This window comes from Diceros bicornis, chromosome X (genome assembly GCF_020826845.1).
Source record: "Diceros bicornis minor isolate mBicDic1 chromosome X, mDicBic1.mat.cur, whole genome shotgun sequence".
NCBI lineage: Eukaryota > Metazoa > Chordata > Mammalia > Perissodactyla > Rhinocerotidae > Diceros > Diceros bicornis.
In genome coordinates this window covers 20,428,273-20,441,389 of record NC_080781.1, presented here as the reverse complement: position 1 = coordinate 20,441,389, position 13,117 = coordinate 20,428,273, and the positions used below count along the sequence as shown (strand labels likewise).

The window sequence follows — 13,117 nt, the reverse complement described above, 5'->3', positions numbered from 1 at the left end:
CACTGGGCAAAAAGGTCAAATATCAGCAATTTCATATGGTTCAACCTAATATTATCTACCTCATATTTAATTTGTTAAACTTCTCTATAGCCTGTTTCTTTTCCATATTGTAAGATTTAAGCTTCTTGGAATTTTAATGCTTAATCTTAAAACTGCCAGCCCCGATTGCTGGTGAAAAATCTCAAAAGGTAAAGAGAAAATGTTTCCTCTTCCCCTACAGGTACGGACAAGCAGACACTACTGTGTGGCACAAAGCCAGTTCCATGTCATGTAATTAGAATTAGGAACATTTACTCAAGTATCTGTCCCACTCTCTTGCCAGGGTGGAGGACTGGAAAACCGTCCTTGGAAGTGTTTTTGTAAAGAAACATATGTCTTAAGATACCGGGATATCACAGTTTGTTGCTATGTCTTGCAAAATGGTACCTATAATACCTAAAGTTCTGCAACTCTGATTGGTCATCTTATTTAATAATGTGTTGCTCTGGTAATAATAACACTTAAATCGTCAATTCCGTTTTCCATGAAGTAACAAATGTATCGGTCAGACATGTTTGTTAAGTGGAAGAAGAGCTTTGGAATTTCTTTCTCTCCCTTTAGGCAGGAAAATGTTATAAATCCCGTCGTGACTCTTTTGGATTCCTTATTCAAACAGCGGAGTCTTTGTTTCGTTTAAATTACCAAGAAGATCCATGCCATGGAGCCAACCTGTCATTTCAGCCTTAGCCTTCACTTCCCCTGCACATACACCATGCCATATAGATAGCTCCTCTTCCACACACATCATCTTCCACCATTCCTTTGCTAGTACTGTTCCTCTGCTTAGAACACCCTCTTCCCACACCCATCTCAACCTATTGAAATCCAAGCCAAGATCCACCCAAAGGTCACCTCCTTTGTGAGGCCTTCCCCAATTCCATCCAGTAAGATTTATCTTTAATGGTATTTGCCATAGTCTCCTTTATTTATAGTCATTTGTGTATTTCCCTTCTGTCTCTGAGTAGACTTTTTTCCAGTTTTATTGAGATATAATTGACATATAACATTGTATTAGTCTTAGGTGTACAACCTAATGATTTGACATATGTATACATTGTGAAATGATTACCACAATAAATTTAGTTACCATCCATCACCTCACACAGTTATAAATTTTTTCTCTGAGTAGACTTTAATCCCACTGAGGACAGGGAATGTGCCTTACTCCTCCTCCAAGTACCTAGCAAAAGGCCTTGCTTGCATGTCAGCACACTCTCAAGAATTAAAAAATGATATTCAAGAAGTCTCCTACAACCAATATTAAGGGTCATCTTGATCTAATTGACCTCTAAAACCAAACCACTCTTCTTCCCCATTGTGGGAAGTCAACTCCCCTGCATACCTTGAAGATTCTAGGGCCTGATACATTGCCACCCTCTCCAACACTACCCTGTAAGAATTCTCAGTGATTTCAGTATCCAATAGATGATCCTTCCAATAGCCTGGCCCCTCGGCTCCTTGACCTCCTCTCTTCCAATGACTGTGTTTGCCACCTCCCACAGGCAGCCGCTCCTGTGTGTTTACCCTAGACCTCATCATTACCAATAACAATAGGCCTCCATAATCTCAACTTCAAATGCCCCCCTCTCCAAACAATGCCAGAAAAATAATTTAAAAATAATTCTGGTTTCTCAAAGAGTATGAAGAAAATGTATAGCCCCAAATAACACTTCTTAAAATCACTCGCTTCTCTCTCCACTTCTTACTTCCAGTAGAAGCTCCAACACGTCTGTACAGGAGCAGCTTAGAGCCCACGAGGAATCCTGCTGGGTGGGGGCGGAGCATGAGATTTGTTTTGAAGCTATATTTGCATAACAATTTACACAATTCTGAGAGAACATTACTTTTCCATATCAAAGAATGCCCCCCATAGTGATTATAGGGCTGGAGGGCTGAAGCTTCCTAGGCTGTCCCCCACCTTCCCCACTGACTTCTTACTCAAGTCTTACAATAAACTCTTTAGAAAATTCACCCAAAACAGTCTTCTGAAAAACTGTCCAACCAGCGGTAGGCCTCTACCCTTTCCCATTGGAAACTGGGAGGGCAAAGCCAGAGCTTTTAAATAAGCAAGGTTGGGAGAAGGCTGGGCAGCTGTGTGTGTGTGCGTGCGTGTGTGTGTGTGTGTGTGTGTGTGTGTACAATAGGACTTTTCCTGTTGCCCCAGAGTTGCCAAAGCCCAAAGCTGAAAACAAAAAGCATCAGGTGTTCCCACATCCTGAAGACAGACTCCAACCAGCCAGCAGACACTTCGCCTCAAAGAGAGTACTAAGAAAATGGCACGACTGGCCCTACTACGACTGGGACTGTTCCTTTCAACCACCACCCACCACCCTGCGTAAATACCAGAGGACCTGGGAGTTGGGGGTGGGGAGCTGAGTGTTCCCGGCGAGAGGCTGCTCTCTCCTGGGACAGAATGGGAGGCGGAGGGGAGAGGAGGACTGCGGTTGCCTCCCTGGTCCACCAAGCCGAGAGGCGTGTAAGGGAGACCCCTAAGAGGAGAGTGGCAAGGTCTGCATGAAGGGAAAGTTGGCATCCACTTTCCCGCCTGGACTCTCGCTGAGCTGCACGGATGGCGGGCCCACCCTGCAGCCTTGGGAGCTGTTGGTGAGAGAATTCTTGCGAGAGCTTAACAAATACTGTTTGGAGTGTGCTGTATGTGAACCTGGAGTCTGGTGCCCTCTTGTGGTCGAGAGATATCTGAGCGTAACAGGCTCAAAAGGTACTGAGGCGTAGCGTGCCTGGAAAGAAAATGGGAACGTCACTCCCACCTTGATCCATGACCGCACAGCCTCAGAGTTCGAAAAAGGCCCTCAGCAATTCCCAAGGCCCCAGCTGGAGGAGCACAGGGCTTACTTAGAGGGCCGTCCGGGAGACGGGAGACAGAACCTGGAGACGCGGGTGGGAGTCAGCAGGCGTAACTGCTCTTCTCTGAAGGAGGACCCAAGGAAGGAGGAGCCCAGATGAAAAACAGAATAGCCCCCTGTGTGGAGACCTCCCACCTCAGCAGATCACAGCCTCAGACCTGGAAAAGGACCATATCCGCAGAAGACCTCTGGCTCCTTTCTCCTCCCTCTGCCTGGGAGACCAGAGGATATGATATTGAAATTGTAATTGGGACTGGTCAGCTTTACCAACCAAGATAACCTAGAAAGTTATGAGATCTGCCAAAGTGTCATTAAAGAATGGGAAAAGGGGCTTGGTGCCACATGGTTGAAAGTAGTGATTGGAAAAAAAATAGTTTCACATAAACAGTCCACCACTGAGTTGAGATCTGTCAACACATCCAGGTACATGTACCCAGGCACAGGCGTGGATTTCAGAAGGAGTCAGAAAATATCAACTATGCCACTTAATAGCGTTATTGCCTCAGGCAACTCCTATCTGACCCTCAGTTTCTTCATTTGTAAGAGGATGATAATACCTAATGGGCAAAAGATCAGAGGCCGTGTATGTAAACGAATAGAAGCTACTATTTATTTATGCACATCTTTATGCAGGTAGGGAGGCCTTTGTTCCCAGGTGCTTTTGACAAAAGATTTGAAGTAGTCTATGACAAAAGACAAGTAAAAAGAACTAGTAAAATAAGGGCTGGCTCGGTGGTGTAGTGGTTAAGGTCACGCACTCCGCTTCGGCTGCCCAGGGTCCACAGGTTCAGGTCCCGGGAGCGGACATATGCACCGCTCATCAAGCCATGCTGTGGCGGCGCCCCACGTACAAAATAAAGGAAGATGGGCACAGATGTTGAGGAAGGGCACGGACGTTAGCTCAGGGCCACTCTTCCTCAAGCAAAAAAAGAGGAAGATTGGCAATGGATGTTAGCTCGTGGCCAATCTTCTGCACTAAAAAAAAAAGAACTGGTAAAATAGAACTGAAAAATAAAAATAATATTTTTTTCTTTTCTTCTTTCTTTTCTTCTTCATGTTAGCTGAACCTATTGTGGTAATCATTTCACAATATATGTTTAAAAAAAAACCCATCATGCTGTAGGCTTTAAACTTGTACTGTGATGTATGTCAATTCCTTCTCAATAAAACTGGAAAAAAAATAAGGGGCCAGGAAGGTGAAGTGCTAACCATAAATGTAAACATGGTGACTTCAGTTTCAAATTTGGTTTTGAGTTTCCTAGCAGCTGAGGCACAAAGGGAAACCTGAGAACTTGTACAACTCTGCTTATCAGAAGGGAGGAGGGATACCACCTTCTCAGAGAAGACAAGCTTTCCTTGGCTCCAAATTTCCAAAGCAATGTCCCAGGGGCAGTTTTTCTGCGTTGGCTTATAAGTTACCTGAAACCTTGACTATTATTTACCATGGGTTTGTAGAGCTTTGGAACTAATGACACCTTTAGTAATTGGGACTGGGACAAATTAGTGAAGGTAAATGACCCAGATTTTTACACTTCCGACCACAGTGGTTTTCTGCAGCAATTATTATCCCACAATCCCTCAAATTCTTTCAGATAACCTTTCCCTAACACATTCATTGTCTGTTCACCCAAAGGACATTTAGACTCACCACTTCCACCCCCAAGGAAATGTTTTTATTTGTAACTCATGCAGAAGCTTTAGACTGGGGACAGATTTAAGCAAAAGTGTAGATGCATTTTTGATGAAATAGCTAAATTCAAAAGTCTCTTCTCTTTCCAGACCCAATACAGGCCTATGAAAGGCCACCCTGCCCTCCCTTCAAGGCCAAGTTTGCCTTTCAGGGGCATCAGCACTTGAAGTAAACAGCCTTTGCAAGACGGTGCTACAGGTGAACTTTCCCACCCCAACCCCAGAGGCGCCTCAGCTAATCTGCATATGCCAACGGGAGTTTCCAGGGAAGATGCCGAAATAAGCTCCTGTCCTCCGTCACCTTTACTTTAATCCCCACGTAGGTTTTGCTTTTACCATCTGGTAATTATTTCCAAATCACAAGTGCAAACACTCACTCTGATTGGAAAATTAGCAGATTTCAAGCTCAGGTAATTTGTCCCTAATGAGGAACTTGTTGAACTGAATTTAACAATTAACTCGCACACCCTTTGCTGCCTGCAGCTATGGGAGTGAAGTGGGCAAGGGCAGGCCGAGGGCCAGCGCCTGGCAGGACTTTGGGCACAAGATGAAGGTTGGGATTGGTCAAGGTGTGTAATGGGGCTGTAGGAACATCAGAAAATTGGCTGTTCAAATGGATCTATATAGCCAATTTCAAATATACGCCAAAGTAGAGAGAATAATAATAATGAGCCTCCATGTACCCATCACCCAGTTCCCACAATTATCAACTCATGGCTGCTCTGGTTTCATCTGTGCTGAGGAGCTAAAGACCCAGAAAATTGAGCAGGAGGAGTGAAGGAAGAGAAAGGTGGTGCGTCTCCTCTCCCACATTCCCTCGGGTTCCAAGCTCCTTGGGGTACAGGTGGGATAGGTGAGTTTTACTTAACTGCTGAGATGGTTAGCATCCTCTTCATCAGCGTTTTGAATATGGCAGGGCAGAGCCTGGCCAAGGGCTGACCCAGGTTTTCCAGTCTCTAGCAGCCTCCTCGCTCCATGGCTGGGGCCAGTTGCTCTCTACCTGCAAGTCCAGGCCCAGATGACCACAGGCCATGAGGATTTCTGGGAGCTCCGGCTTAGCCCATGGAATCAGCATCTTCGCTCCCACTCCAACTGTGCGCTCTGATGATCGGCTCCTGCCTTGTCTCAAGAACTGGTACCCAGCTCCTGCCTGAGGCTATCTCTAGGATCTGCTTTGCTCCTCCCTCTTCTAGAACTGCGCTGTCCAACACCATAGCCACGTGCGGCTACCGACCACCTGAAACGTGGGTAGTGAGACTAAGGAACTCATTTTTATTCAATTTCAACTAATTTAAATTTAAAAACTGGTACTTGATTCAATTATTGGAAAACTTCTAGGTGAATCTACATTTTCAATTGTAGATTTTCTAAAAATCTAAATACAGGGGCCAGGCCTGGTGGCGCAAGCGGTTAAGTGCACGAGCTCCGCTGCGGCGGCCCAGAGTTTGGCAGTTCAGATCCCGGGTGCGCACTGACGCACCACTTGTCAAGCCATGCTGTGGTGGCATCCCATATAAAGTGGAGGAAGATGGGCATGGATGTTAGCCCAGGGCCAGTCTTCCTCAGCAAAAAAAAAAAAAAAAAAGAGGCGGATTGGCAGATGTTAGCTCAGGGCCGATCTTCCTCACAAAAAATAAATAAATAAATAAAAATCTAAATACAGATCAAGAATTTCTGATGTAAATTTAGCAAGCGAATTAAGACAGGCTGTAAGTGTCTGGATTTTGAAGTTTTAGTAAGAATAAAAGAATGTAAAATGTCTTATTAAGAATTTAAAAATATTGATTACACACGGAAATGATAATCTTTTGGATATATTGGGTTAAGTAAATTATTAAGGGTAATTTCTCCTGTTTCCTTTTACTTATTAAAATGTGGCTACTAGAAAATTTAAAATTACATATGGGACTCACATTATATTTCTGTTGGACAGCCCTGACCTAGAACCAGAGGCTTTGTTTCACTTGCAAGTATCCTCAAGGAATATAATCCTGTTCCCAAAGTCCCGCCCTGGGACAGAGGCCCCAGTTCTGCCGGACATGTCCTGCTGTACTGGGCCCACCTGGTTTTTCCTGGGTGATCCACCTTCTCTGCTCCCTGTCAGAATATTCTGGGGCCATCGGCTTTCACACAACAACCTCACTATGAATGGTCAGCCGTTAGCTTATGAAGATGCAGGCTGCACGAAACTGATTTCAGATGAAGAGTATGGATTTGACCTGAGGTAGGGAAGAGCCGCCAGGTTCTCTTGATTCTAAAATGAATGAAAAGTTTTATCACAAAACATAGCCAGTTAATATCCTCAAAAGGCACCCTGCATCAAGTACCAACCTCAGTGGGGATGATTAGAAGGAAATAAACAAAGACCACAAAATGGAAATCTGAAACAAAGCTGAATTTATTTGCTTGCCTGGGAAAAGAGTGCCACGTGGCTCAAGCGCAGTTACAGCTAGCGTCTCCGTGGAGTACCTGAAAGGACCAGAGAGAGGGCAAAGGGAGGAAGTACATCAAATCCGGTGAGATTCTGAGTTCAGGTCTCTGGCAGGCTCCCAAGGCCGAGGAGCGTAAACTCTTCTCTGCGGTTGGTCATCGCGCTGGCTCCCTTCTTAAAAGCGCAGGCACCGTTCCCAGAGATGTCTAGGATGGGGTACATAAAGCTCAAACGGGCTCAGGGTCACTCAGGTGGCCTATCTGACGTGTTAGCCTGAAGTCGACCGAAATCTTTCCTTGACAGGATCGGCAGCACGTTCGTATAGGCGGGTCAGTCGAGTAAGAATCAGTCACCGGTTACCTGTCTCTTCACTCATCTCTTGGAACTGCCAGGCCAAATTTCTTTTCTTTGTTAGGGCAAAAGGCAGGGAAACATACATGGGTACCTAGAAAAACAAATTTTGTATAGACAGGCTGCCTTTCAAAGCTGTAACAGAGCAAAATATAAGAGGCACTGAAACAAATACTTGCACACAACAGTTCATAGCAACATTATCACAACAGACAAAAGGTGGAAACAACCCAAATGTCCATCAGCGGATGAATGCATAAACAAAATGCGGCATACACAAACAATGGAGTTCAGCCATAAAAAGGAATGAAGTACTGATACACGTTACAACGTGAGTGAACCTCGAAAACATTACGCCAAGTGAAAGAGGCCAGACATAAAAGGTCACAGACTGTTTGATTCCATTTATAGGAAAGATCTAGAATAGGGAAGGCCATAGAGACAGAAAGCAAACTGGTGGTTTCCGGGGCTGGGGGAGGGAAGGATGGGAACCCAGTGCTTAAGGGCTACAAAGATTTCTCTTGGGGTGATGAAAATGTTCTGGAAATGGACAGAGGTGGTGATTGCACAACACTGTAAATGTAGTGAATGCCACGGAATTGTACACTTTAAAATGGTTGTTCCTTATGTAAATTACACCTCAATGAAAAAAGAAGGGAACAAGGGAGACAGAAAAGTTCGGGGATCTTTTGAGTCGCACTGAAACAAGAAAGGACGAAAGAGATGAGGGAGCAGAGACGACCGAACAACTGATGACCACGAAGCAGGGAAGGGAAGGAAAGAAAAGGGGCGGGTTCCATTTCAGAATCTCGCAAGGTCGAGAACACTTGAAAAGCAAACAAATCAAACTCCTTTCCCGAAGTTCAGCTCTTTACTTTTCTACAAATAACGTAGAGTCCTAAACAAGGTAAACGACTTCACAAAGAGAGAAAAGAAGTCCCAGAAGCGCCTTTTCAAGGCCAGTGGCTGCAGCCTGGAGGAGGAGGGGGGCTGGCTCCATGGGGGCTGGGGCTGGGCGCGGAGTGCAGGGGCAGCCTCTTAAAGGGCTGGGGACGCCCAGCCAGCACGTGTGTCCCAATCCATTCCACACACTGGGAGTCTCCAGCTCCTCAATACAAGTGGGACAAGCATCATGTTTTGGTAGTTTTAACTTTTTGTTGTCAAAACAAATTTGTAAAAGTTACATTCCATACGCTGTGCACAAACCTTTTAAACTAAACAAACAAGTACCAGAGTACATTCTTCTGAAGATGTTTCAATATTTCATAGGTCGCTTCAGTGAAACCATTTTTCAAAAGCTATGACCTTCCTGTCGCATCTACAACGTGGATGAACCTTGAGGACATTATGCTAAATGAAATAACCAGTCACAAAAGGACAGATATTGTATGACTCCACTTAATGAAGGATGTAAAGCAGTCACACTCCGAGAAACAGAAAATAGCACCTTGGCTGCCAGGAGCTGGGGAGAGGGGGAAACGGGGAGTCGGTGCTCAGTGGACACCAAAGAGTCACTTTGGCAAGATGAAGACAGTTCTAGAGATCTGCTGCACGGCACTGAATTTACTCAACATTACTGAACTGGACACTTTAACATGGTTAAGATGGTAAATTTTATGTGTTTTTTAAGTCATTTAAAAACTTTAAAAACTATTCATCCTGTTGAAATAATACTAATTTTAACCTTACTAGTATGGTGGTTTTTTGTTTTAGAGAAATGATAGGCTACAGGAGTTTAAACTGAACCGAGTTGGGAGCTGGGTACACTTCAGAACATTATGATAAAAACAACTATGTCAACAACAACAGCCGAAGCAATGGCTTCAGCAAAACACCCCAGTTTATTAAATCTCTTCCCTGTTTCTACGTAAAACTCCTGGGGCTGTGCTTCTGTATGAAGTTTGCACATCTAACACCGTGAGCTACCGACACATTAGAAAGACCACAAATGAAGTAAAAACTCGGAATCCATTTGGGTCGATGCTCTGGTGTTTTCAGAAAGAGAGAAAATAATGCAAGCTTCAGGATTTGGGCATGGTGGGCGGGCCTGCACTCATTTTACCTGGTGACTGGCTTGCTGTCAGATGGCCCCGAGGTGGCTGAGCTGTTTGGGCTGCTGCTGGTGCCACAGCCACTGGGGGCTGCAAGATTCTCAACTGTTGTACCTGCTGCGGCTGCTGCTGCTGCTGTAGGTGCTGTGGCAGCTGCTGCTGCTTCTGATGTAGCTGCTGCGTCTGCTGCTGCTTCTGATGTAGCTGATGTGGCTGCCACTGCAGCTGCTTCTGATGTAGCTGCTTCTGATGTAACTGCTGCTGCTGCGGCTGCTGCTGGTGTAGCTGCTGAGGCTGCTGCTGCTGCGGCAGCTGCTGCTCCTTCTGATGTAGCTGATGCAGCTGCTGCTGCTTCTGATATAGCTGATGTGGCTGATACGGCTGCAGCTGATGCTGCTTCTGATGCAGCTGACGCAGCCGCTGTTGTGGCTGCTGCTGCTTCTGATGTAGCTGATTCGGCTGCTGCTGCAGCGGCTGCTGATGTAGCTGCTGCGGCTGCAGCTGCTTCTGATGTAGCTGATGTGGCTGCTGCTTATGATGTAGCTGCTGCGGCTGCTGCTGGTGTTGCTGCTGAGGCTGCTGCTGCTTCTGATGTTGCTGCAGCGGCTGCTGCTGCTTCTGGTGTAGCTGCTGCGGCTGCTGCTGGTGTAGCTGCTGCTGCTGCTGCTGCTGCTGCTCCTTCTGCTGCTGCTGCTGATGTAGCTGATGCAGCTGATGCTGCTTATCTGGCTGCTGCTGCTTCTGATGTAGCTGCTGCTGCTTCTGTGGCAGCTGCTGCTGTTTCTGATGTAGCTGCTGTGGCTGCTGTTTCTGATGTAGCTGCTGTGGCTGCTGTTTCTGATGTAGCTGCTGTGGCTGCTGTTTCTGATGTAGCTGCTTCTGATGTAACTGCTGCTGCTGCGGCTGCTGCTGGTGTCGCTGCTGAGGCTGCCGCTGCTTCTGATGTAGCTGCAGCGGCTGCTGCTGCTTCTGATGTTGTTGCTGCAGCGGCTGCTGCTGCTTCTGGTGTAGCTGCTGTGGCTGCTGCTGGTGTAGCTGCTGCGGCTGCTGCTGCTCCTTCTGCTGCTGCTGCTGATGTAGCTGATGCAGCTGATGCTGCTTATCTGGCTGCTGCTGCTTCTGTGGCAGCTGCTGCTGTTTCTGATGTAGCTGCTGTGGCTGCTGCTGCAGCTGCTGCTGGTGTAGCTGCTGTGGCTGCTGCTGTGGCTGCTGCTGCGGCTGATGCAGCTGATGCTGCTGCTTTGGCTGCTGCAAGGCAGAGGAGAGCTGGGCTCTCTGCTGAGGAAGGCTTTGCCCAGGTCTTCTCTGGGCAGAGCCACGCGGAAACAACACGATTGGCTGGGGATGCAGAAAACTTCCACCAACGTTAATGACAACAGCTTGCTGAGCAGATATGGCCGATTTTTGACTGGTTGAACCTTGTGCACCTGAACCCCGTGACACCGGCTGCTGAGGAGGAGAAGTGGGGGGCTGCTGACACGGTTGCTGTGTAATCAACTGATAGAGCTGCTGCTGTTGCTGTGGCTGCTGAGGCGGCAGCTGGGTGTTCAAAATGAGCGAACCTCGTGGAACCTGGATTACAGTAAAGGGCCTGCCACCTGGGACATCTCTGAAAATCACTCGAACACTTGCTCGAGAAGGTGCCTTCGGTGCAGCGGGTGGCGCTTCCAGGGGCCGAGCTCTTGGGGACAGGTTGCTGGGCTTGATTCCCGCAGGAGCTTCGGCCTGAGGGGCAGCGCCCCGCAAGGCATTGGGACCTCTCCCCAAAGCCTGGGCTCCAGGAAGAGGGCTCACCACTTTGATGACCTTGATGCTAACGGGGTGGACGGTGAGCTGGGTGGCCAGGGTTCTTTGTGAGGAGCCGGCAGTGGACAGGGTGGCTGCAGGAAGCGTGCTGACTCGATTCTCTTCCACAGACGATTTCTGGGAAAGACTCGGTGGCTTAGAAGCAGGAGCAGGAGATGGAGATTTGTGAAAGCTGCTTGCCTGCTGAGGAGTAAAACTGCTCCCTGAGGAACTCCTTCCTGAGCTCGAGGGAAGACTGACGGGCGGAGGTGGAGGTGTGACTTCCTTTCCCAGGACTGAAGGCTGAACGAACACGGGCTTAGGCTGTGCTGTTTCTTTCCCTGGAGAAAGTGGGCTGAGATTGGCTGAGCCACTGGAGCTGTGTGACATCTTGACTGGACAACTGCTGTTCTTCTGGACCAGCTCCTCAGACCGACTGACTACCCTCCCAGCATCAGTCTTTGATCCAGGCACCAAACTATCTGAGTCGTCATCTCTGGAGGAGTCGGGGGGAGACATCTGTCTCTCACATCTGACTTTTTTACGTGACATTTCTCTTCCAGAGATAAGTGGATCCTTAAGTGAACGCATGAGCAACAGCTTCATTTCCTGGTAGTGATCGCCGGCTTCCCATTCAAATGGAGAATCGTCTTTTACTTCATGGGCTGCCCAGACTGGTGGTTGTGAGTCATCATAGTTGACAGAATTCTTCCCTTTAGCATATTTCTCCACATCCACTTCAGAAGGGACAGCCAAGTCACAGGGTCTCTGTTTCCACATATCTACACAATTTCCTGCTCCAGGAATTGTGAGGTCACACTGCTCACCTGCTTTACTCTCTGTGCTTGTTTGGCGAGAAGCCGGTACCCTCAGCTCAGGAGGAGGTGGACCATGCGACAGCTCCTGCTGCCGACGCAGGGACGGTGTGGAATACCTCTTGAAGCAGCGTTTCATTGGGCGAGTGTTCATCTTTTGTTTGTTATAAAGCAGCTTGTTTGCAGTGCATGCTACAGATACAGAAGGATCAAGGCACAGTGGTTCAGCTGTGGCTAAGATCAGTTGGCTCTCCAGCAAGAGTTTGTCTTCCTGGGTCCATTTCTGGTTATCGCTGGTTATGGACTCGACATCGCAGGCTAAAGTCTGCATCGTTGGTCGTAAGAGAATGTGCCTGCTCTGGTAACCAGGAGGGTCCACGGTACTGGACTGCCTGTAGTCCCGGATTTCTGCTATGACACAGCCACAGTGGAAAACGTTAACCTCAGATTTTTCCAGGAGATCCACCAAAACGGGAGGTAATTCTTCCGCATCCAAGTATTCGAGCAGTTCTCCCTCTTCATAAGGCAGTCGGATGGTCTCCAAATAGGATCCATCTTTCCCCTTGAGCATCAGCGAATATCCGCCCTCTCCCGGGTATAGGTTGACCACTAAACACGGCAACGACTCTCTCCTAACCAGCTTCTCTAACAAGTTCACATTGCTTCTTAATTCCTCCGTAACCTCAGGCTCTTTTCCACATTCTTCAACATATATGTCATATAGTTTCTCATAGAGAGATTTTTCCCCACCAGGTGAGTATTTCCTCTTAGGAGGTCTCTGTTGGGCACTTGCGATGACATAGTCCGCACGATCCAAAGCTCGTTCTAAAGCTCGTTGCATTGTGGCATCAAATAGGGGCCCTGAAAGAATGAAGAGCATAAGGGATGAACGGGGCGAAAATCCCCTCTTTAATATCGATTATAGTCTACCAAACGCCGCAACTCCACAGCGGAGCGACCAGCCTCGCTTCAAAATGCACCCCAGAAACCCGCCCCCAAGGAAGCGCTACGCAAAATACTTGCAGTTTTGGAAGAAGCCGAAATGTGTTGGAGCCACCACCGCGCTGAGCCTCGTGTCGCTGCCGGCTGGGC

At 47.4% G+C, this 13,117-nt stretch overlaps 1 protein-coding gene across 1 annotated transcript; it reads right to left on the bottom strand.

The window, feature by feature from the left end:
• Positions 1–7,122: 7,122 nt before the first annotated feature.
• On the bottom strand, positions 7,123–12,866 carry LOC131400792 (transcription factor SPT20 homolog). The gene is made up of 3 exons (XM_058535535.1): positions 10,683–12,866; positions 9,437–9,569; positions 7,123–7,229 (listed from the first exon to the last, which is right to left on the bottom strand). The coding sequence occupies exons 1-3, from the start codon at positions 12,864–12,866 to the stop codon at positions 7,123–7,125; spliced, it is 2,424 nt and encodes an 807-aa protein (XP_058391518.1).
• Positions 12,867–13,117: the final 251 nt, after the last annotated feature.

Excerpts from the sequence above, each read along its gene's own strand:
- LOC131400792 (XM_058535535.1), bottom strand. The coding sequence starts at position 12,866 with ATGCAACGAGCTTTAGAACGAGCTTTGGATCGTGCGGACTATGTCATC. Across the intron at positions 9,570-10,682 it reads AGAGAGCCCAGCTCTCCTCT|CACCTACAGCAGCAGCAGCA; the intron begins GCCTTGCAGCAG and ends CAGCTGCCACAG. Across the intron at positions 7,230-9,436 it reads GACAGCAAGCCAGTCACCAG|ACATCTCTGGGAACGGTGCC; the intron begins GTAAAATGAGTG and ends ACCCCATCCTAG.